The sequence below is a fragment of the Pan troglodytes genome, chromosome 2 (assembly GCF_028858775.2).
Source record: "Pan troglodytes isolate AG18354 chromosome 2, NHGRI_mPanTro3-v2.0_pri, whole genome shotgun sequence".
In the NCBI taxonomy this organism is placed as follows: Eukaryota; Metazoa; Chordata; class Mammalia; order Primates; family Hominidae; genus Pan; species Pan troglodytes.
The window spans coordinates 115,333,148-115,357,856 of record NC_086015.1 but is presented as its reverse complement, the minus strand read 5'-3'; the positions used below and the strand labels follow the sequence as shown (position 1 = coordinate 115,357,856).

The 24,709-nt window shown below is 44.0% G+C and overlaps 1 protein-coding gene across 1 annotated transcript; it reads right to left on the bottom strand.

The window, feature by feature from the left end:
- Window positions 1-9,710: 9,710 nt before the first annotated feature.
- Window positions 9,711-24,656, bottom strand: TAGLN3 (transgelin 3). Its single transcript, XM_016941632.3, has 5 exons — window positions 24,428-24,656; window positions 23,940-24,295; window positions 22,602-22,776; window positions 11,751-11,853; window positions 9,711-10,186 (listed from the first exon to the last, which is right to left on the bottom strand). The coding sequence occupies exons 2-5, from the start codon at window positions 24,117-24,119 to the stop codon at window positions 10,045-10,047; spliced, it is 600 nt and encodes a 199-aa protein (XP_016797121.1). The 5' UTR covers window positions 24,120-24,295; window positions 24,428-24,656; the 3' UTR covers window positions 9,711-10,044.
- Between the last annotated feature and the right edge of the window lie 53 nt (window positions 24,657-24,709).

Sequence of the window (24,709 nt, the reverse complement as noted above, 5' to 3'; positions counted from 1 at the left end):
GTGGGGATCCAGGTACCACACACTTTCAAACAACCAGATCTTGCAAGAATGAACTCACTCATCACCAAAGGGATAGCACTGAGCTATTCATGAAAGATAGGCTCTCATGATCCAAACACCTCCCACCAGGCCCCACCTCCAACTCCAATACTGGGGATTACATTTCAACATGAGATTTGGTAGGGACACAGATTCAAACTATATCATTCTACCCCTGGCCCCACAAATCTCATGTTCTTCTCACACTGCAAAATACAATCATCCTCTACCAATAGTCCCCCAAAGTCTTAACTCAAAAGTCCCAAGTCCCAAATCCAAAGTCTCATCTGTAAATAAGTTCCTGACATCTATGAGCCTGTAAAATCAAAACAAGTTAATTAATTCCAAGATACAATGGTAGTACAGGCACGGAGTAAATACTTCCTTTCCAAAAGGCAGAAATCAGCCAAAATAAAGGGCTACAGGCCTCAAGCAAGTTCAAAACCCAGTAGTGCAGTCATTAAAATCTTAAAGCTCCAAAATAATCTCCTTTGACTCCATGTCCCACATCCAGGGCACACTGATATGAGGGCTGGGCTTCCAAGACCTTGGACAGCTTCATCCCCATGGCTTTACAAGGTACAGGCCCTGTGGCTGCTCTCATGGGCTGATGTTGAGTGCCTGTCACTTTTCCAGATGCAGGGTGTAAGCTGCCAATGAATCTATCATCCTGGGGTCTGGAGGACAGTGGCCCCTTCCCACAGCTCCACTAGGAAGTGCCCCAGTGGGGACTCTGCCAAGGAAGATTGGCAGCCTCCTTCACTCTTGAACTCTGTGCACATGCAGGCTTAACATCATGTGGAAGCCACCAAGACTTAAGGATTGCACCCTCTAGAACAGCAGCCTGAACTGTACTTGGGTCCCTTTGAGCTGTGGCTAGAGCTGGAGTGGAAGGGATGGAGGGAGCAATGTCCTGAGGCTGCTCAGTGCAACAGGGCCCTAGGGCCTGTCCCCCCAAAACCATTCTTTTCTTTTAGGCTTCTGGGCCTGTCATGGGAGGGACTGCCTCAGAGATCTCAGAAATGCCTTTGAGAACTTCTTCTCATTGTCTTGGCTATTAGCATGTGGCTCTTTTTTAGTCACAGAAATCTCTTTAACAAGTGGGTTGCTCTGAAGCACTCTTGGATTCCTCTCCCAAAAAAGCTTTTCCTTTCTCTGCCACATAGTCAGGCTGCAAATTTTCTAAACTTTTACACTCTGCTTCCCTTTTAAATATAAGTTCCAACTTTGGGTCATTTCTTTGCTCCCATATCAGAGTGTAGGTTGTTAGAAGCAACCACGCCACTTCTTGAACACTTTACTGCTTAAAAATTTCCTCCATCAGAGGCCCTACGTTGTCACTCTTAAGTTCAAACTTTCACAGATCCCTAGGGCATAGACACAATACAGCCAAGTTCTTTGCAAAGGCATAACAAGGGTGATCTTTGCTCCAGTTCCCAATTAAGTTCCTCATTTCCTTTTGAGACCTCATCATCCTAGACTTCACTGTCCATATAACTATCAGCATTTTGGTCACAACCATTTAACCAGTCTCTAAGAAGTTCCAAACTTTTCCTCATTTTCCTATCTTCTTCTCAGACCTCCAAACTCTTCCAATCTCTGCACGTTACTCAGTTCCAAAGTTGTTTCCACATTACCAGGTATCTTTATAGCAACACCCCACTCCTTGGTACCAATTTCTATGTTAGGCTGTTTTTGCATTGCTGTGAAGAAATACCTGAGACTGGGTAATTTATAAGGAAAAAAAGTTTAATTGACTCCTGGATCTCCAGGCAGTACAGAAAGCGCGGTGCCAGCATCTGCTTCTTTTGAGGGCCTCAGGAAGATTACAGTCATGGCAGAAGGCAAAGGAGAGCTAGTGCATTACATGGCCAGAGGGAGCCAGAGGAAGAGTGGTGGGGGAGGTGCTATACACTTCCAAACAACTAGATCTTGTGGGAATTCACTCACTCATCACAAAGGGGATGGCACTAAGCCAATCATGAAGAATATGCCCCCATGCTCCAAATGCCTCCTACCAGGTCCCACCTCCAACTTTAACACAGGGGATTACATTTCAACATGAGATTTGGTGGGGACAAACATCCAAACCATATCAGATCCTTTCTACTAAAGATTGCTTTGGCTTTCCAACCTTTCCTATCCTAATTGAGGAGCCATATAGTGCTGGAGCAGTTGTTTTTTTGTTTTTGCTTTTTTACTTTTTTTTACTGGTTTTGTTTTCATTTTGCAACCGTAGGTTCAGTTTTGTTCCTGGCAACACATGTAATGTTGTGTTTCTGTTTGTGTAACACTAGCTACTAAACTGATTTTTATTCATTTCCACTGGCATCTCTAATAGGGTGTTAATTCAGCAGAGGGTCCCCTGGCTGTTTCATTCTAACTGATCTCCTTGGAGAATTCTAAAATATGATTGATTAGGTTCATGGACCTAGCAACAAGATGCAGGAGGCTCCAGTGGAATTTTACTACTTCCCCAGAAGGCTAAGTGCCTCTGACTTTCTGAGGGTACTTGCTGGCATCCTCACACTGTCTCATCAAGCATAAAGGGCATATGAGTGGATGTCTCTGCTATGTGATCATTCAGTACATCAATTTGCTCCAATGGGCTGGAAATAGTTTTATCTTAAATGGTATTTTTGCACTTCTTTCATAAGTTAAATTTCACTAGAAGTCCTTGACGGCACTCGCCTACAGTTAGCCACAGCTGCCAAATCCCCTTACTCAGAGATACAGGCTCTTCAGATTCGCTGATAAAATGCCTTAGTGTTTCAGCAAATCAGTGGAGGATGGAATCTGTCCACAGGGCTGGTATCACACTGTGAGAATCATTGTCCTCCACAGTAATCCAAAGTCGTGAGGCATGACTGCACAGTTGGAGGGGCTGTGCTGACTCTTTTTTTTTTTTTTTTCTTTTTTGAGACAGAGCCTCACTCTTCTGCACAGGCTGGAGTGCAGTGAGGCGATCTCGGCTCACTGCAACCCCTGCCTCCCAGATTTAAGAGATTCTCCTGCCTCAGCCTCCCGAGTAGCTGGGAGTACAGGCACCCGGCACCACGCCAGGCTAGTTTTTGTATTTTTAGTAGAGACAGGATTCTACCATGTTGACCAGGCTGGTCTCAAACTCGAACTCCTGGCCTCAGGTGATCCACCTGCCTCGGCCTCCCAAAGTGCTGGGATTACAGGCGTAAGTCACTGTGCCCGGCCCTGGCTTTTCTTATGAGTGACCTACATCAGCTAAGGGAGAGTCTGTTCCTTAAATACCCTGAGGGTATTATGGTGCCCGACATACAGCAGGTGCTCAGTAAGTCTTGGCTGTTATATTAATTAAATTCAAAATGTGTATTAATTAGATTAATAACATCTATTAATTACTATGAAGTAATGAATACAACATTGCCAAAGACCTAGTTTTACCATCTTTATTCCTTTTACACAGAGAGGAGTGTTGTGACTATTTTCCTTCTCAAAATTAAATTTTGTGTCCAAGGAGAATAACTCACTCATTTTACCCTAATCCTGGACCTAATTAAAAGATCCCAAAGAAAAAAAGTTACATGACACCTGCACAGCTATGCAAGAATCATTCCAATCAAGAAACATATGTTAAACTTTCAAATGTAAAACAAGCTACTTGAATATTGGTTATTTATATACACAAGCGTGCTCTGAATTCAGGAAAGAAATACATATTTTGAATTTAAGCCAGAGAACTGCTCCTATCTGTACTTTCCTGATTTATAGACTGGTAAGCTCTTCATTGTGAGTTCCTATTGGGGAAAGAGTAAGTGTTAATTCAGTACAGGGACCATGTCTTCACTCATGTATCCACCAGAGTCCAGCACTGTGTCTAGGATGTGGAAGGGGGCACTGTATAGTAGAATTCAGAAGGCTTTGGAATCAATGCTCAGAGTTCAAATTTCAGTTCTTCCTCTTACTATTTGTGGACCCTTGGACAATCCCTTAGGCTCTCTATACCTCACTTTCCTTATCTGGGAAATTACATAAATACTCACCTTACGGGGTTGTTATAAGTATTAAAGGATATGAATTATATAGAGTGCCTGACACTTAGTAGGTGTTAAGTAAATACCTGCTACAGTTTGAATGTACATGTTCCTCCAAAATTCGTATGTTGGAACTCAAGCCACCAAGGTGATGGTATTAAAAGATGGGCCTTGTGTGGTGATTAGGCCATGAGGGTTCTGTGCTCATTAATGGGGTCAATGCCCTTATAAAAGGGGCTTCAGAGAGCTGCCTAGGCCTTCAGTTTCTTCTGCCATGTGAGGACACAGCATTTGTCCCCACTGAAGGACACAGCAACAAGGTGCCATCTTGCAAACAGAGGGCAGCCCTTACCAAACACCACATCTGTTTGTTTTTTTGATCCTGTACTCCTCAGCCTCCATAACAATGGGAAATACATTTTTAATATTTATAAATTACCCAGTCTAAGGTATTTTGTTATAGCAGCCCAACTGGACTAAGGGCAATTTCTATCAAGTGAAATTCCCATAGGTCATTATTTTTTTCCCTTTAGTTTGTTCTGAAATGGAATTTCTTCATAAGAAATTTCTTTATAAGGCAGAGTTCCTTATTTTGCAATCTATGTGAGCGAAGCTCATCCCATCATAAGACTGATGCAATGTTCTCCCAAAGAATTATTGATTCAAAACTGTGGAACCAGGCCGGGCATGGTGGCTCACACCTGTAATCCCAACACTTTGGGAGGACAGGCAGGCGGATCACGGAGTTCAGGGGTTCAAGACCAGGCTGGCCAACATGGTGAAACCCCATCTGTACTAAAAATACAAAAAATCAGTCGGGCGTGGTGGCACATGGCTGTAGTCCTGGTTACTCGGGAGTCTGAGGCAGGAGAATCTCTTGAGCCCGGAAGGTGGAGGTTGCAGTGAGCTGAGATCATTGCCACAGCACTCTAGCCTAGGCGACAGAGTGAGTGAGACACCGCCTCAAAAAAAAAAAAAAAATGTGGAACCAGAATGGATCTTTAACTTTATCCTCCAGAAGGCATTCAATATCTGTCTCATTAAAACAAAGGTCAGTAGGATAGTATTTACCCTAAACTCATTTAAACCACAGTGAGATTTATTCTTGCCCTTCAACATAGCTCTACTTTTCAACTCAGGGCTTTTCAACTCAGGGTTATAAAAGTTGACATATTTATTTTGAGTCTATATTATAGACTCACAGCCATGTCAGATCTTTGATTTTACTGAGTAGTAAATTAATTAACTACATTTCGCAATGCTTTCTTGTCTAAGACATTCAAATTGAATTCTGGAAACAGTAATTTCTGTTCTGGTATCATATTTTTCAATAATTTTTTACCAGCCAACCCTTCTGTTTTTAGCAATCCTATTTACTTCATACAGTTTTACTTCATACAGTCATTAATAAGCATAAGGCTGGGCATGGTGGCTCATGCCTGTAATCCCAGAACTTGTGGAGGCTGAGGCAGGCAGATCACCTGAGGTCGGGAGTTTGAGACCAGCCAGACCAACATGGAGAAACCCGTCTCTACCAAAAAATACAAAATTAGCAGAGTGTGGTGGCACATGCCTGTAATTCCAGCTACTTGGGAGGCTGAGGCAGCAGAATCGCTTGAACCCAGGAGGCGGAGGTCACAGTGAGCCGAGATCACACCATTGCACTCCAGCCTGGGCAACAAGAGCAAAACACTGTCTCAAATAAATAAATAAATAAATAATAATAAAACAAGCATGAATTGCTCACAGATCCAATGTGCTCTGTGGCAGAAATGAAAAACACTGGGATTTGTGGCAAGGTATCCAGCCACCATAAAATTTCTTTGCAGCTGCCCAGGAAGAACACCAAATTCCACTAACATCCTAGCATGCAGACGGTGTCTTTCAAAATATTCACAATTTTAAAAAAAATGATAATGCTGATAAGAGTGTATGGAAATGGCCACATATACTTAGCAGGTGAGGCGCTAAACTGGTAGTATGGAGGGTAGTTTGACAATATTAATAAAAAATGGATACTTATCACTAGGAAATTATCCTAAGGTAATTATTACAAAGATATAGCTATAAAGATGTTTCTTATAGCATTAATTTTAATGATGAAATTTGAGAACATTTTAAAATCCAACAGTAAAGGGTTAATTAAATGAAAAGTGATACATCCATTCAACAGATTTTCAAGGAAAAATTATTCAGTCATTTCCATGTAGAACTTTCCATGTAGAAAGGACCAGCTTCCTCATCTGGTCTTGTTGGGACACCCCATTGAGTTAGACCTTCCTACTTCCTGAGAAGATATCTACCCTCCCCTTTTATCTGATAGGCTGTAGCTGTGAGAAACTGGTTTATTACCAAATGATTGTAGAAATGAAGATATTCTCAATATGTTATGCAGATTACATACGCATTTTAATTTGCTAGGATGAGATGCACTAAATTGTGGGTTGTGGTTATCCTGGAGGATGGAATTAAAGAGGGTCTTTACACTGCCCAAATTGTTGAATATTTTACAACGTTTTATCAAGGGAAAAAATCTATTTTGAAATTTGATAAAAGGGAATAATTATCTTGCTGGCCCATTGTACAAATACCTTGAAGCTACAGTGACGGTCAATAAATTAAGCATGATAAACATTAATTAAGATCTGTGTTATTAATAAAGCAGCAGCAAAATAATAAAGCAGGTACAAACCAACATCTAGAATCACCCTGTGTTTTCCAAGGAGCTTTGCCTCAGAGGCTCATCTATTATGGATTATGTCACAACGGCTTACTGCAATACAAAGCAACTTTGACTTAATATATTGAAGAAAGGATTAATGTTTTAAAATATGCAATTATCTTTCTTTTGTTTGCTGGGTGCACATGTTGGCAAACAACTGTTTCGACATGAAAATTCCCATTTCTAGGTATGAGCTGAGAGGAGTGAAAAAAAAAGAAAATTTTTATTTCTACAATTTGCAGCATGTTATCATCACATGGAGAAAAACTGAGTACCAGAGGCCCAGAAGAATCCTTCTCATTTGGCCCCCTAGCCAGTGGTTTTAATAGCACAGTAGGTGTATTACTAACACAGGGTTTACATAATGACTATCCAGAGTTTACTGTCACTCAGTCACCACTGCCTGCAATTAGAAAAAAGTACATGGCATGCTAATTGGGTCTATAATTTAAGAAAGAAGAAAGATTGCTCTTTTAAAAAAATGGACTTGACTATGCTTTGGATCCAATCAAGCTATTACATTATTTCCTGTAGCTGAAATGCATAAACAAACTATCAAGAATTGGCACCTACCATATGAAATGGTTCTCAAACAATGCTTGGGAGCAGAGACGCTGATCTTACTCAGGGGGTGCAGTCACCTTAAGCTTGTTTATCATATGCACAGTGTGAGGGCATTACCAAGCCCATGCGAAAGATGGCCTGGAGTCTACATTATTCAAGAAGCTGACCTTGGCCTGTTTAAATGTGGAAATTTCACTTCTAAAATGTCCAAGGGAAATAGGCTTTAAAAGCACTCACAAGAATGATGTGCTCATTTCTGCCAATAATGCTACTACAATTTAAAATTTTATCTTTGTGCTTTACAGTTACCATAGCAGTGAAAGATTCATAGTCAACAGAATTGTTTCAATTTCAATGACTGATTAAATTAGCAGTTTTGCTAATTTGAGGCCATGCCAATTAAATTTATTATCTACAGTAGTGCTGCACTCTATTATGCCATTAAAGCTTTCTGCGAATGGTAACTAAAATGGCAGAATGCCTGCAAATAAAAAGCAAGATCCTACTACTTGACTGCAAATGCAAAATGGGAAAAGAGGGATAAATAATCTCAGGCTTTAGCTTGGATCACTTCTGGTGACTTTTGGGAAAATATATCGAGACAGATATTCTTTGGAACTACACACTGGATTCTCATTCTCTACCCTAATCGCCACCACTCAGGGTAAACCTCTGCTCTAGGGCCTCAAATTTTTTCAAGAGCCTCGTCCCTAGGTTACAATTATCAGATACAACTGAGGGATGGGAGTCTCCATGGGCGGGGGGGTTGCATCTTGTTGGGAGGAGAAATGTCCAGCTGCTGGCAAGTCTACCGTTGCTCTTTTGACCTGCTCCTCACTCCAGCTGGGCTCCAGCACAGCCCTGAACTTAGCAAGCTAATTCCTGCTGGCTCTGAACTAATTTTGCTGTTTTCTCACCTCTCTGTGTCACTGGTACAGCTAGGGCAATGTGGGAGCCAGAACACGGCACATCCTGAAAGTTCTCTCCCAATCCATTCCCTTCCTGATGGAGGCTATTTCCCTAGGGCTCCTACCCCCAATCCCAAACAGGGACCTAGACACCCTCTGTTTCTCCAGGACTTTCCTCCCAGTTTTATTTCACTTTTTGGGATCCATCGGCCTCCCTCTCTTACTTTTGTGGCAACTCCAAGGTAAGGTTTTAGGTAATAATTCAGCTGCCATGGCTGGGAGACATCTTTCTGGGAATAGGCAGTTCACCGGTAGCTGTCAAAGGGTCACTAGAACTTCTAGCAGATACAGTAAACTGCTTAGGTGACCCACAGGCCAATTTTCTTTAGCATAATGGTTTTTCCTTTTTTCTTTTACATTAAAGGTCTTTTTTAAATGTTATACTGAATCCTAATGTGTAATACAGATATATCAGAGCTGCTATGGTTGAAGCAGGAGTGGGGGCCCAGGGTTCTGCCTCCTCAGCAGCCCTGCCCCCACAGGGATCCCATAGGAACCTCTGGGTAAACCTAGAACTGCAGAGAACAAAGAGAGAACACAGTCCAAAAAACTACCATCCAAACATTTAGAGTGTGGCAATGTCTATACTTTCATCTATTTTATCTTTTTCTTGTTATCCATTATATGGATAAAATACCTTATTTCTTTTCTTACTAGATATATCACGTTTTTTTTTTTCCTTGTTTCTACTGGTAAGAAAGAATAAGATGAACTGATAATCCCCAGGTTTTTTGACCTTTTAATGTTTTCTATCCACGGGGAAAAAAATCTCAAAAAACTATTCATCTTAGGCAAATCGCAATACCAGGCAATATCCTAGGGTTTTCAGGGTTTAGACCCTTTAAGTGACTTTAGGAGAGCAAACTACATTGTCCATAACTCCTGGATGATGAAAAAAAACTGTATAAATGTCAGCATCGGACCTAGGGTCTGGTCTGTAAGAGGAAGATGAATGCTAGAGAAGTGAAAACTGCTCATTCATCCAGTCATCTACCCACCCATCCATTCAATAAAACCATCCACCCATCCATTCTTCCTTCCATCCATTCAACAGATACTTCCTGGGCACCTATACAAGAGCTTCTCAAGAAACCGGGCTTTGTCTCCCGGGCTGTGTCCTCTACAGGTCTAGCACAATAAGCACAAAGTACATGTTCAAAAACTTGTTGTGGTCAAAGACTTTGTTCTTGAACTTATGTCTCTAGGCTCTCAGAGTGGGCGAAATGACTCCTAAACTTTCTGTTCCAATTGCCAAGATAAACGCGATAATCTTGCAAGAGCGTCCTCATAGCTAACCAATATTGCTCAGCTGCAGCTTAAGCTTAATTCCATCTTTCTGGCCTTTGAAGGGAAGAGAAACCAGTCCGGACTGTGGAGTCCCTAAGAGAAAGAATGAACTTTACACTGTAAGACACAAGACTAATTACTTTATTAGGTGCATTCTATAAGTTGAAGAGGAGAATTTTTGGCAAATAAATAAATAAATAAATAAATAATCAAACAGAGACTCTGGGGCCCGAGGAGCTCAGGAAAACGGAAGCGGAGTCTTTGCATAGTTCTAAACGAACAGGAGGTGGCAGCAGTAGGCAACGCGGATTCTCGGCGGAAATGCAGCACTTGCAAAAACCAGGGACAGAAGGCTTTGAGAAAGAGGAGAAGGTCAGAAGGTGACTAACTATTTCTTTTTCGTAGAGACCATGGTGTGGAACATTCGTCCTCTCTACCAGGGGCAGGATGCCGCGTCCTACATGATCTGCCTGGGCATCCCGTACCCTGTCATGCCCGCCTGGGAGGCTCCCTTGTTGCTGCCCATCTGCAGGCCTATTACGTTCTGTCCCTGGCGAAGCTGCTCCTCGGAAAAGCCTCTCCGATTCTGCTGGGCTTTCCTGGACAAGGAAAGTGAGAGGGAATAATGTCATTATGACAGTTTTCCAATCCTTTTCAAGATATGCAATTAGACAGGCTCTGCTGGGGGTCCCCAAATAGATCAGCAGGTCCTACCCTGAGCTGTGGTTATGAGCTATGGCCCTACTCTGAGCTATGGCCCTACCCTGAACTCTGAGCTATGGCCCTACCCTGCACTGTGGACCTACCCTGAGCGGTGGCCCTACTCTGAGCTATCTCTGGCCCTAGCCTGAGCTGTGGCCCTACCATGATGCATGAGCTCCCTATCTTTTAGAAGCCCAGGTATTTTCCAGAATTCCAGCAAAGAGTAGGGCAGAATCAGTGGCTACCTCTCTGGGGAATTCACTCTCAGCTTTTCTTGTTTCTCTTTCTCCCCACTCTCCCTTCTTCCCCCACCACTTTAGGCCATCTCAGACTTCTAAGAAGAAGCCTGCTTCTTCTTATCCTTTCTCTCACAGCTACGTCAAGCCTTTGTGAAAATTAAAATTGGTTCTTCTTACAAAGCACATCATTAATCCCATTCCCCCTTTCCCTGTATAGGGCCAAGATGAATATACCCTTTTAGAGCCAAGGGACCTAAGAGTTAATGAGGGGAAATGTCGCACTCTAGATTAGAGGTCTGCAAACTTTGGTAAAGAGCCAGATAGTACATAATTGTGGTTGTGTAGCCACATGGGAACACGGTAGTTCGCTAATAATACAGACACTAAAACCAGGGTTTCAAATGGCCAATATCTCAGAAGTTTTCAGGGCGAGTGTTCTTTAAAATGACATAAGCTGGTAACTTTTTTTTTTAAATAACTGTCAAGGAGAAGAAAAGGGGATCATGGAAATGAATAATCAATTATTTGCCACAGGGCACTCTTCTACAACTAAATTACCCAGCTTAAGCTTCCTGCCTACCCTATCCCCTGAAAAAAAATCATTTTAAAAAAAGACCCTTTACTGAGAGATAACCATATAATTTGTCATCCGGACTAGGATGCTGTTGAGAGTGAAAGAGAGTTCTATTAATAGATATACTGGGACAACATAGATATTAACCATGACTGTTCCAGACAAACAGGACATATTTACCCTTTATTAAGTACACAAACAAAAAAGGAAGGAAGGAAGGAGGGGGGGAGGGAGGGAGGGAAGGAGAAAGGAAGGAAGGAAGGAAGGGAGGGAGGGAGGGAGGGAGGGAGGGAAGCAGGCAGGCAGGCAAGAAAGCTCAGAGCTGGCTTAAGTCATAATAAAGCCAAGTTCAGACATGAAGCCACCTTCAAGAAAGGCCATCCAGTCCTGCTGAGCCTCAGGAGAAACAGAACCTGGGTGGAGCCGGGAGGTATCTGGTAGAAAAGGCTCAAACATTTCTGCTCTGGTTAGGTTACTGGCCTGTACAGAAGCATCAGTCTTTCATTGCTTTGGGGAACTCAGTTGTGGAGACAGCAGTGCTTGGTCCTGGGGCTTTGCACATAAAGCCTCTGTAGAGTTCCAAGGCTTCAGACCCTCCCTCTGGTTAAAATCGCCTTGTGGTCCAGGGGGCAAGGAAGAGGCTTTTACCTGTGAAACCAGGATGGCTCTCCCCGATAGCAGCCATCATCCTTGGTGACTGCAACGCTGCCTAAAGCCATCAGGGTCCTCTGCACAGCTGCCATGTCCTTCCCTGGAAGCCAACAAAGAGATTAAAGCCAAGCACATGTCAGAGCCAAGGAATGCTGGAAGGATACGGCTGGACACCCAGGAGGGAAGTTCTGATAGAAGGCTGCAGGTGACCAGATTCAAGGGAGCAGTGCTATCAAACACCTCCCAAAGTGGCCCTAAGACAACCATACCCAAACTTCTCAGAAAGGAACAAAAAGTAACCTGGTTAATTATTCTCTATATGGTACATACCAGAGATACCACGTTTCTAATCCGTTCATAGTTGCTGTATAAATAAAATCATCCATGTGCATCAAATTGAGTATTCACTTTGCTCTTTGGGCCAGAGGCCTGGCAAATGAAGAACAGCAAATCAACACAGAAAGCACTCAATGTGACACAAGTGATAGGGCCTTTATTTTGTGCCGCTTGAAAACAGCTAAATGGAGACAATAAACAACTGGCTTGTGTGTGACAGAGAGGAGAGCAAGGGAGAGGGATGTGCAGTGTGGCCCCTGCACAGTGGGATGGGGAGCCCTGTTACCTAAGCAGCCCGGTGACCATTAACCCATGGAGAAAGCAACTGGGCCTTACAACTCAGGCTTTCCTCCCATTCTTTCTCCTTTCTTCTCTTCCAGTTGACTGACCTGTCCTAAACTGAGAAGATGCTACTGAGGGGGTGGCCTGCAGTTTAGAATCAGACCAAAAGTCCATTCAAGGCACCAGTGTGGAATACAAAAGCTAAAAAGCATAGGGTTAAAAGGGAAGGCAGCATCTAACCTGGCGGGGAACTGTGAAAGTTAAGGGCAAATATTAAGGCTCTCTTTAGACCTGGTGAACCGTCTGCAGTTTTTTGGCCGAGCTGCTGCAGCTCAGTCTCTGGGGAATACAGAATTACAGGGGAAAGGCAGATGGAAAGTGAGAATGGAGTATGAACTGTAATAAAATAAACAATTAAGGCCTTCAGAGGAAGTCCAGCTCAGGATCTTCATTTATTCGAAGAGGAGAGACAGAAAGCTGATCCTCTCTCCCCTCCACCCCCACCTCCCATATTAACCACAGGGTGATTGCCTGAATCCTGAGGCCCTGTGGGACTGGTTGGTGAATACAAGGATAAAATGCTGTCAATGGATAGTACCCCAGACTCAAGGAATAACTGGGGTGGTGGAGAATGAAGTATTTCAGAAGCAGACAGAAGGGAGAAGGCATAAGGAATATTCAGAACTAAGAAGAAACACAGAAATTGTTGTTAGAATGACTCTTCCACAGGTGAAAGCATTTCTGTAATTGTCACCATATAATGGGACACTTTTTTAAAAATATAAATGTAGTAATGATATTCTGAAGGTTCATTCTATGAAGAGATAGGGAGAGGACTTGCTCTTAGGCAGTGAACTATTAAAGGGAACCTAGAGAAATAAATGAGCAAAGGAAGGCTTAGGTTAGGGTATATCACTCATCTCTACTCTTTACAAAGAGTACCCTGGATACTTGTTTCTGGTGGTTGGAAAGAGCTATTCTGATATGTCCAGGATCTGGGAAAATGTGGGGCCTGACATCCAGCAGATCACCCACAGACACTACCCTGGAGCAATGGGTGAAGAAGCAAAGTTTTATTAAACTATAGAACTAGACTCCTTCAAAGTAGCTAGTTCATCCCTGGTATCCCTGCATCTAGAAAATTCCCAACACTTAGTTCCCTACTTAGTTCCCTTTGTCCTTTCTGGGTTCATGTAGTAGTCTATATAACACTTCTTATATATAAGACTATATATAAGAACTTACAAGAACTAACACTTATATGTAAGTGTTATATATAACACTTCTTATATAGACTACTACATGAACCCAGAAAGGACAAAGGGAACTAAGTTGCCGGCTAAGATAAGATATCCAGGAGCCTAGAACTATCAACACAACTCCACCCTCATCCCAGGAGAGTGGAAAAGGAAGTGATTACACTTGAGAAAGAAGCCACTAGGGAAGCGGGCATTATTTGACAGGAAGAAATTGGAATTTTTTCCTTAAGAAACTTTCCAAAGCAAGATATTTGATGTAAATTATAGGGTAGACACTGTATATGTCATCTCAACCTCATGGAATTGGGATTATTCCTCCTCATGTGTGGATGAGAAAACTATTTCAAAGAGGTTAATTAACATGCCCAGAGTCACCCAATCAGTTAACAGAGCCCAGCTCTAGATCAGACCTGTCTGAATGTAAAGCCCTTGAACAATCCACCATGCCACTCTGCCATCTCCCATGGCACCCCATTGCAGGCTGGATGAGGAGCACATTCCTCAGTAGGAACCAGCGATCAGGGATGATCTGAAAGGGTCATGATGACTGTTTTGTGCCAGGCCAGAGGGGACACTGAGGGGAATAAAACTGGAGCACAGATTTCAGGCCCTGTAGAATCAAGGGCACCAACCTCAATGCCCATAAGTCTTTGAGTGTTTTTGTCTAGGTTTCTCCATGTCTTCATCCAAACAAGACTGAAACAAAGAAAAGCAGTTAGGGCCTCACTACTGATGTTCTGGCCAAGTGATATCATTTGGATGTTTTGTCCTCTCCAAATCTCATGTTGAAACGTGACCTCCAATGTGGGAGGTGGGCTTAGTAGGAGGTGTTTGGGTCGTGAGGGCAGATCCCTCATGAATGGCTTGGTGCTGACCTCATGGTAATGAGTGAGTTCTTATGTATGAGTTCACACAAGATCTGGCTGTTTAAGAGCCTGGCACCTTTACCTTCTGTCTCTTGCTCCCTCTTTCACCATGTGACATACTGGCTCCCCTTCGCCTTCCACCATGATTGTAAGCTTCTTGAGGCCCTTGCCAGAAGCAGGTGCCAGCACCACACTTCCTGTACACTCTGCAGAACCGTGAGCTAAAATAAAACCTCTTTATGAATTACCCAGTCTCAAATATTCCTTTAAAGCAACAAAAATGGACTAGTACACTAAGTTAATGATTGCCAAAATTCTAAATAACACTATGACCAGAAATCTGCCTTCTGGAACCAGTTCACATCTAGCTCACCTTCTTGTTATGTTATTCTTGTTATGTTTCCTAATTCCAGCACTCTTGGACTGACAAGATGGGAAGAGGGCCTCTTTCCAGCCTTCCCTGTCTTGTTTTGCCAGTTCAGAAGCCCACATCAAGTACCATTGGATGAGAGTGGCACACAGGAGTCAGGGCCACTTGTAGAAGCTGATTTCTGCAACTGGGGGTCAAAAATTTAAGTGCATAAAAAAGCGCTGAGGTTAAGGAAGCTCTGTGATGTGCACGAAGTATAAAACAACAAAAGGCTGGGCACAGTGGCTCACAACAGTAATTTCAACACTTTAGGAGACTGAGGCAGGAAGACTGCTTGAGCCCAGGAGTTTCAGGCTGCAGTGCCCTATGATTGCACCACTGCACTCCAGCCTGGGCAACAGAGGGAACCCCTGTCTCTAAATAACAATAAGATAAATGAAATAAATTTATAAACAAGAAAAGAAAACTAGTCGTATCACAACCAAGTGTCATATCTGCCTAATGACAAAGCCTTCAAAATTGTGCAAGTATAAAAAATGGCCATACACAGCCTGCTTTCCCAAGCTTCTTGGATTATTTATGGGAGTTTGCAGGGGGGCATCTCTTTTAAAATATGCATTTTGAGGTCATTCTCCTGAGAGAATGATTTGGTAAATTCTGGGAGTCCATATTTTTAATAAGCTTCCTGGGTGATTCGTATCTTCAGGCAAGTTTGAGAGTTATAGGTGTTGCCTGGTGATTTGCAAGCTAAACTGATCTTCAGGATTACCCAAGAATCTTAAATATTCAGATTCTGGGGCAGTCTCCTGGGATGATTGTGAGGCAGCCAGATGGACAAGCAGATACTACTCTAAAGCTTTGGTTTTCAATGTTTAAAAACATCCCCATGTCTGCCATGTGGTAAGTACTAAGTAATATTTGTTAAGCAATAACTCCTTTCTTCAGAGATATCCTCCACAAAGTCAAAAGTAAAAGCGATAATTAGAAAAGCTCTGTTCCAAGTTGGAAGTCAGCCCAGAGCCCTGCAGCTTGGAATGGCTTTGCTCCCTGACAGCCACCCTGGATGCTTTGGTAGATGGCTGGGGCTTCTCAAGTGAGCTTGAAAGCCACTGCTCCAGGCCATTCTTCCCAGAAAAGAAAAACATTCCTCAAAGAAGGATCAACTAAGTGTCGGGAATTTTCTGGATGGAGGGATAGCAAAAATGAGATAGAGTCTGGTTATCTAAGAGCTGGTGGAATCTGAAAAGCATACATACTGTATGATTCCTACTTTATGACATACTAGAAAAGGCAAAACTCTTGAGACAGTAAAAAGATCAGTGGTTGCCAGGGTTGAGGGTGGGAGGGATGAAAAGGCAAAGCACAGAAGCTTTTTAGGGCAGTACTTGATATGACACCGCAATGATGAATATGCGTCATTATACATTTGCCCAAATGCATAGAATGTATAACAGCAAGAGTGAACCTAATGTAAACTATGTATTTTGGATGATAATGATGTGCCAATGTAGGCTGATTACTTGCAATATGTGCTCCTTTCATAGGGGATGTTGATAATGGGGAAGGCTGTGCATTTGTGGGGGAGAGAGGGCATATGGAAAATATCTGTACCTTCCTCTCAATTTTGCTGTGGTCCTAAAACTCCTTGAAAATATTAATCTTAAACAAAAAAGGAGCTGATGGTATGGTAGCTTTCTCTGTCTCACCTGGCAAGCGTTTTCAGCAAGAGTCTCACCTAGCAACTGACAGCTTTACTTGACAATACAGAGCTCCCTATTTCCTACATTGTCACAAAGTAATGTTATCCAAAGTGTGATCCTGCACCCCATATTACTAAGTTATAACTCCTGGGGAGTAGGACTGGAGGTTCTGCATTGTAAGGCCCCAACCCAGGAATTCTTAATGCTATAAAGATACTTTAACAAGGATTTTGTTCCATTAAATTCTTTATTACTTCCAAGGTATCTTATGTATGTCTATGAAAATAAAAAGTAAATGAAAAGGATAAAGGCAAAGAAAAAAGGTAAAAGAGAAGTCATTTGGGTGTGTCAACTTGGATTGGACAGTCTCTACTTTCTATTTCTACTTTTAATACAAAAACTCAGTCTTGCAGTCAAAGTTCTTTGTCTCGGAGCTATTATACTTCTATTATATATCAGTCTTGACTCAGCCTTGTAACTCTTAGAATACTGGATTTTTCCATCTTTCTTGGATTTACAGAGAAAGTAAGCAGTAGTATATGAAACCATGTCTTATTTCCCTGAATAATAACTTTGGCCTAGCTTCCAATTCTCCACTGAAGGTAGACCAAAATATTGCAACAGTCAAGGGAGAAATATCAGGGGTGAGGTTGGGTTTGCTCTGTGGATTTTGTAAATGTTTGTTGCTTGCCTCCCTGACTCCCACTGCTCTGGGTGGTGGCTCTTACAGTGGGGTTCCCAGACCAGCAGAATCAATATGGTCTGTGAATTGGTAAGAAATACAAATTCTTGGCCTCACCTCAGACATATTACCTCAGAAACTCTGCTGTTGGGGCTTAGCAGTCTGTGCTTTAACAGGCCTACCTAGTGATTCCGATGCATGCTGGCATTAGAGAGCCATTGCCAAAGGAAAGACCCACCAAATACAATCGTCAGCAGCCACTTGAAATAAATGCAGTGACGGCTGCTCTGATAGAAAATGAGGCTTCCAGGCCAGGCGCGGTGGCTCACGCCTGTAATCTCAGCACTTTGGGAGGCCGAGGTGGGTGGATCACGAGGTCAGGAGATCAAGACCATCCTGGCTAACACAGTGAAACCTCTTCTCTACTAAAAATAAAAAAAAAATTAGCCGGGCATGGTGGCAGGTACCTGTAAGTCCCAGCTACTCGGGAGGCTCAGGCAGGAGAATGCCGTGAACCTGGGAGGCGGAGCTTGCAGTGAGCCGAGATCAGGCCACTGCACTCCAGCCTGGGCGACAGAGTGAGACTCCATCTCAAAAAAAAAAAAAAGAAAATGAGGCTTCGAGCAGCAGACACTTGTGATGTCTCAAGTCATTACAGGTACTTTACTTACAATATCCCAAAAGATCTCTCATGCTGTGTGAAATACCTCTTCACTCTTGCTGTTGAGGAATGACACATAAAGTGACGCCTTCCCAGAGAATATATTTGAACCTCCAGGCCCTTCCAATGTAAACCACACCTCCCTAACTCCCAGTCATCAAGAGGGGGGAACAGGCATGACATCACCATGTGTTCAGGATCCATACCAGTAGAATTACTAAGAAGAGCCATGAGACTGATCGATCTGTGAGTCTTGCCTGCTCTGACATTCTAGAATTTTATACGTTTAATGCACATCAAGTGGTTATACAAATGAACCAAAAAGATCAGTTGCTGAATGACTAATAGTGTGGGGGGGAAAGCCAACATTTATTAGGTGTCTGGTAGCCAGGCACTGTGCTAGCTTCTTTACATAGTTAATCCTTACAAAAATTCTACAAAAGAGAGGCATTAGAACTGTTTACCGAGAAGGGAACCGAGGCTCTGAGAAACTAGGCAATTTAAACAAGGTCACACAGTTAGTATGTAGCAAAAGAGATTTCAACCCATCTACCTGACTCCAAAACTCATGCTCTTTCCAGTGTAGTGGGGTCTTCTGTGTCTGGAATTAGTAAAGCAATAAATTATGGGGAAAGACATCAAGAGGGTAATGATCACAAAGTGGAAAAAAATGTCAATAAAGTGATGCCTAAAGCCTGGTCATTCGTATTAGAGAATAGCTGATGAGGTAAAAGCTCCACAGCTGTCAGAGAGGGCAAAGGTCATTCAGGCAACCTCCCCCGCCCCCGCAACACCAGCTCCTGTATGTGGCCACTAAGTCCATTTGTTCTAAGACAGAGTGAGTGTCTTTCCAGACTTACTTTTCCCTCCCTTATTTTCTGTTAATCTTAGAAAAGACAAGCCAATGACAATAATAATTTCTACATTACCAACTTTTATTATCTTCTACTATCGTCATGAACCATGCTAAACACTTCTAATGAACTATCTTGTTTACTTTCCATATCAACCCTGTGAAATACATATGATTATCCCCACTTTACAACTGAGAAAATCGAGGCTTAGAGAAGTTAATTGATAAGTGGTAGAGCACAGGTTTGGCCAGGCAGTCTAATTTCTGACTCAGGAGCCTGTACTCTCCTGTAATACTTTCCAGGATAAGCTTGTATTGCAGTCTTTCTGTCCTGATACTACACCAGCACACTCACTTGCTCTAATATGTTCTCTCTCTCTCTTACACACACCCCCCGCCCCCCACCTTTCTTGCTCTGCCTTTTCTTCCTTTCCCACTTTCTGTCCACAGAAAAGATGCTGAAGTCTTACCTGCAGAGTACTTTCTTCTGAATCATAGACAGCTGAGATGGCCCCACCCCTGCCCTTTCCAGGGCACCCATGGCAAATCCAAAAGTAATCTGCCAGGCCATTCACCTTCTGTTTTCCAAGAGAAGACTTCCCAGGCCCCTTCCATTCCTCTAAGCCACCCTACTTCTTCTCCATCACTGAAAGCAAGTGGTCACCCCAGCTCCCTGCTAGGGGGACTTCAGTAGCTTTGTCTGTAATGTCCCTGTGATTGTGTTGTTTTTCTGGACCATTTAGCTTTGGGTTTCATTTTAAAGCCTTGAATCTTGTATTCCAATTACCCTGCAGTCTATCTGAAGTATTTCACCTGGGGGGATTAAGGATAGTGGTACATCTGGGGCCTCAGCCTATAGAAGCGATTGAAGCCTAAACAAGGAGGCATTTGGCAAGCCTGGGCTCCTCCAGACTTATGGGTTTGCAACATCCAGGCAACCTGAAGAGTCAGAGGGCAGCTGTGGGCAAGCAGAGCCCTACTTGGGAGAAGACACTGAGTAGGGGAGATGGGAGAGTGAGAGGTTGGGCATGAAATACTTGCAGAGGAGGAAAAGAAGCTCCTAGGCAAGGAGGGCTGGAGCCACAGTGGCCACAGACACCACAACCAAGGTGCAGGGAATCCAGAATTAATATAAGTTGATATGTGAGGACAGCATTAAAACCACAGTCAAGGTAGAGAATAGTAGGGAGAATGTGGGACTAAGCTAAGCAAACAGCTAGTCTAATAGCTGTGTGCACAAACATGTACCCCCTCACATGCACATAGACACATAACACGTGCCAACCCTGCCCTGCAGCTTTCCTTTGATTTCAGTTTTCTTATGCCAAAACACATGAGCAACAACCAGTTCTTGCAGAAAGGACCCCAGCCTCACTTGCTCAGTCTGCTCTGCAGTACTGTCAGCCTTCCCCTCCCTCTTCCTGCTTCTCTGCTCAAAGACCCACTTTTGTACCTCCTGCCCTGTTGTATGGTGACCAGCATTGGCCTAAGCTTCAGACAGTGATCCTGGGGAATATCAGATATCCCCTCCAACTTATAATAAATCTCCCTGGACTTTGGCCATTCCATAGAGTCAGCCACCAGACCCTGGGGCCTCTTGGGGCCATTTGGAAACTCTGAAGCACCTGCTTTCCTATTGACAGCTCTCCTGTTCATCCCTACCTACTGCATGACCTACCTACAGTTCTTCCTGCTACCTGTCAGTCCAGGTGCCCTTGGAGTGGACCTCCTTCCTTATTTCCTTTAAAGCCCCATTTTTCTACCCTAGGCCTGGGACTCTTAGTGTCTGTCTTGTTGCCCTGGAGCTGACTGGTCCACGGCCCTGGCTCAGGCGACCACACTCATCCCTCCCGGCCTCCCTCTTTCTTTAGAGGAGTCTAACACACGGGTCTGGGGCAGGTGGTGTATACCTCCTCCGACTCTGTACATCAGGGACTATTTCTCCCTACACTCCTCCACACTTGCTGTGAGCACCTCTGACGAGTACAATTTACCTTTGTGTTCTTTGTAAAAAGGGGAGAGACAAGTAAAGCATCCTCAGTAGCATGAAGACAGGAAAGCTCTCAGAATCCTCACCTCCCACAGACCTCCTGGCTTCTTCCTCCTCCCACACACTTCCTGCACTTTGTGGGGTGGGGGGGGACTCACCCGGGTCCCTTCCATTCACACTGACTCTCCTATCCTTCTGTCCTACACAGTCCTGAGTCATCTTCCTCCTCCTCACCTCCTCCCCCACCTCCTCTTCATCCTCATCACCTAGTCACCATTATGATTCAACAGCACACTCACGGTGTAGGTGAAGGAAACTAAGCCTCCTGGCTCAAGAATGGGTTGGCAGACTAGTTAAGGCTCTATTCTTTGCTGTCAGAGAGCCCAGGTTTGAATTCTGGCTCTGCTATCTCATGGACACAAGAAACAATGGGCAAGCTTCAGTATCATCATCTTTGAAATGGGGAAATTAAAAAACATTTACCTCATAGGATTGTTAGCAGAACTGACTGACATTATGCAATAAAGCACTTGTACAATGCCTTGTGCATAGGAAAACATCAATAAGCAGTAGCTATGTAGCTATCTGTATTAGCTAGAAAAAATCATCATAGTTTTGATCTAGGAAGCAAGGATCAAATCTCAACAGTGAAATTACATGAGAATTTGGAGGCTCAACAGCAAGATCCATAGCCTGGCCTGGCCTGCAGTTTTGAATATCTGAGTTTCTAAATAATGGCAAACCACAAGGTAAACTTATTAGCATCTTAGGATTTTAACCACTCACCTATGAGGGAAACATGCAATGCCAGCTCTTTGCATGACGCCAAGGATTAAGGAGGCAATTGTTTCTTTATAAATCATAGTGTGGTGAGTAGTAGAATGGTCCTCTGCTAGAAATCTATTTCAACCATCATCTGAATACCCTTTAAAATACCATGTCTCTCCATCAGGGGAAAGCTACCCCATTCTCACTCTCAGCAGAGCCATTTGGGTCACTGCCCTGGGGATCCTGTTGGTTGGGCCACTAATGACAGCCAGTGACAAAGAGCATGTGAGAGCAGAGTCAATCTGACAGTCCTGCTCTGACTAGTTGGTATCTCTTGGTGCCTCAGGCAGGCCTAGTGGAGAAGGAACACAGTCACATGGTTGGGTATACACATTTTCGCTAAAGGGGACATTAACGACACCATGACCATAGGTCCCAAATTCTCTGGCAGTGTCTCCATTCACATCATTTCCCCCAGTAATGGCAGATCATTAAATACATCCAGGAGTGTGATTTGATTTTTATGCTTTTGTAAGATTTCCTCACCAAGTCAATTCACAAATGTGAAGGAAACAAGCACTTGTCACACTGAGCAGAATGCATATCTGGAAGGCATAGTCACCAAGCTCCCAGATAAAGGTTTAACAAAAGCTTGGAGTGCTATCTATTTCTCAGATTGACAAAATAGCCCCAGATGGCTTTGTCTATAAGCTGCAGTTGAGCAAGAAGCACACTGGCCCCCTGCCTCCCTTCTCCTCTGGTAGCTGTGATTTGTTATGGGAGTGGTAAGAGGAATAAAAGGCAGTATGTCACCGTTAGCTTCCTCTAGCTTGAGGCTTCTGTTTACATTAGTTGCTGAGATCCCCTCTGTGTCCTCAGGGTGTGTGTTCCATTAGAAGAGGGTACCTCCTTTTAATAGAACATAACAATGGGGAAGGCAAACACTGCCCCCAGGATAACAGCTGAGAGCATCTTACACACATCAGTCGGCACAAGGAAGAACACTGTGAGCAGTTTTTACAAGGAGATGGGGCAAAGGAGAGAAGAAAAGAACAATCCCAAAGGCCAGAGGGCTGTTTACCTTCCCATAGATCCACCGTCTGAAAGATGTCAGTGGTTCTGACACCATAGGTCTCCGCAGCTTTTAGGAACTGGGAGATTTGCTCCATCTGCTTAAAAGCCATCTTTGACTCTGAGATCTTGGGTATGGGCTCTTGTCCTGGTGGGTATAAACTATTTATCAGCTTGCACAGGACCTGAAGAGGGAGGGGAGAGACAGAATCAATGTTTCCCTTTGTATTTACAGGTCAAGAATGAGAAGTGAATCCTGCTCACGTGGGACACTGCTCATCCAGTTTGGGCAGGAGCAAGTCATGGGCCCCAGGAAGGCATGGGCTCTGGGCTGTGTAGCCAGGCTCCTATACTAAGCCCCAAAGACCCAGATGACCCCATTCCTAGTGCTGCTCCTTACCACAGAGATTCCTGTAGCCTGGGAGCGCCATTCCCTCCCTGTTCCTCCCTTCCTTTTTCTGGATGAGGGAAAGAATGTTTACAGATAGGGAATGACGTGACGTGATGAGGACGTGATTCTAGACTTTCAAAGGAGGAATGACTTAGTGGCTCCTGAGGTTGGCAGAGCTCAAATGATAGAGTCTAATATTATTTCTTCTATCAAAAGGCAAATAAGCAGGCTTCAATTTACTCATCCCATATATTTTAACAATGTGTAAAAGAAGTGAATGTAGTACCTTTTTCCCAGATATACATATAACCCAGGCTCTGGGCAACCCAGCAGAAGCATTGGATAGCAGTTATGTAACAGTAAATCACAGACTGCAGGAAAGGATGGGCTTGTTTGAATCACAGAGCCTGCGGCCCTCAAACCCTCAAACACGCACGAGCATTTGGTCAGAAAGGCAGTTAACAAATAAGGACTCCTTTCAGTTTCATGAGAACCCATCCACTCAATAAACAGACACTGAACACTTCCACGGTGCATGGCTCCCACAAGAATGTGAAGGTGGCTAGTCCCTCTCCTCCCTCCTTTGTTTTACTGTGTAACCAACACGATCCCCTAGGGAAAGAAATGGCCCCAGAAGAGCTGATGCACCAGGAAGGCTGGGGAAATTACAAGGACATACTTATCTCTATTCTCATTAGAAAAATCAAAAGGGCTTCGAATTTGCCAACTCAGAAGGGAGATGTAATGCTAGGGTGAGTGGAGAACCCCCAAGCTAGCTAAGGAATAGTGCATGGAGCCCAAATCTTCCAACCCTGAAGAAATAAAGGCATTCTCATCCCCTCCCGGTGAGACATAGAGCTTGGCAACAGCTCTTCCCGCAGCCTTACGTTAAAAGAAAGGGCCCTGGAGGGTTTCCCTGCCCACCGCCCCAGCAACCGAGATCGCTGCCGGCCTTACCGTCCCGTCCATTAACCATTTCTGAAAATGGGCCCTGCCGGGGGGCGGGTGCTCTATGTCCTCGGCACACTGCAGAATGATCCAGTCCACCAGCTTGTTCTCCAGGTCCGCATCATACTTCTGCTCGATCTTCTCCTGCACCTCTCGGCTTAAGCCATAGCTCGGGCCCCTGTTAGCCATCTCTGGAAAGAAGAGAGGACACGCGCGGCATCCACACAATAGCAGCAGCAGCAGCCTCCGGCTCCCTGCAGACGGGGCTGGGATATGGCTGGGCAGCCTGGCCCAGCAGCAGCAAAGCGGGCAGAAAGCCGGGCGTGGTTTAAATCAAGGAGCCAATGAAGCCAATGGGGTTTCACCTACAAACGGGAAAGAAAAGCACAGCTACCCGCCAGTAACTCTAGAATAAACCTCCGGCCGGTCCAGGGGGGCTGGAATCCCCCTCCCGATCCCGCCTATCAATGAGACGAGATGATATAACACGGACTCACAATCAAGTCTGAACCCCCAGGCAGCAAGGGGGATGGGTGGCGGACGTTTCCTCCCCCTTCTCAGTGGCACTTTGCAAAGGCAGAAACCATGAGATCGGGAAGAGCAGGTAATTAGGAGGCAGGGAGGAAGCTTCCTTTCATGCTGAACTGCAGCCGCTGCTGCCTCGCGCCTGGAAGAATGGCACATTGATTTGATTTTCTCATGGCTGAGGGGGCTCAACCAGGGCCGTTGCTAAGAGCCCTCCAAAAAGCCAGCCCTCTCCCGTGTCAATCAAGCCCGCC

Bases quoted from the DNA above. Each gene is read 5' to 3' on its own strand.
- TAGLN3 (XM_016941632.3), bottom strand. From the start codon at position 24,119: ATGGCTAACAGGGGCCCGAGCTATGGCTTAAGCCGAGAGGTGCAGGAG. The intron at 22,777-23,939 runs GTAAGGCCGGCA...CTCCCTCTTCAG, and splicing joins AATGGTTAATGGACGGGACG to GTCCTGTGCAAGCTGATAAA. The intron at 10,187-11,750 runs GTAAAAGCCTCT...TTCCTTGTCCAG, and splicing joins GAGCCATCCTGGTTTCACAG to GAAAGCCCAGCAGAATCGGA.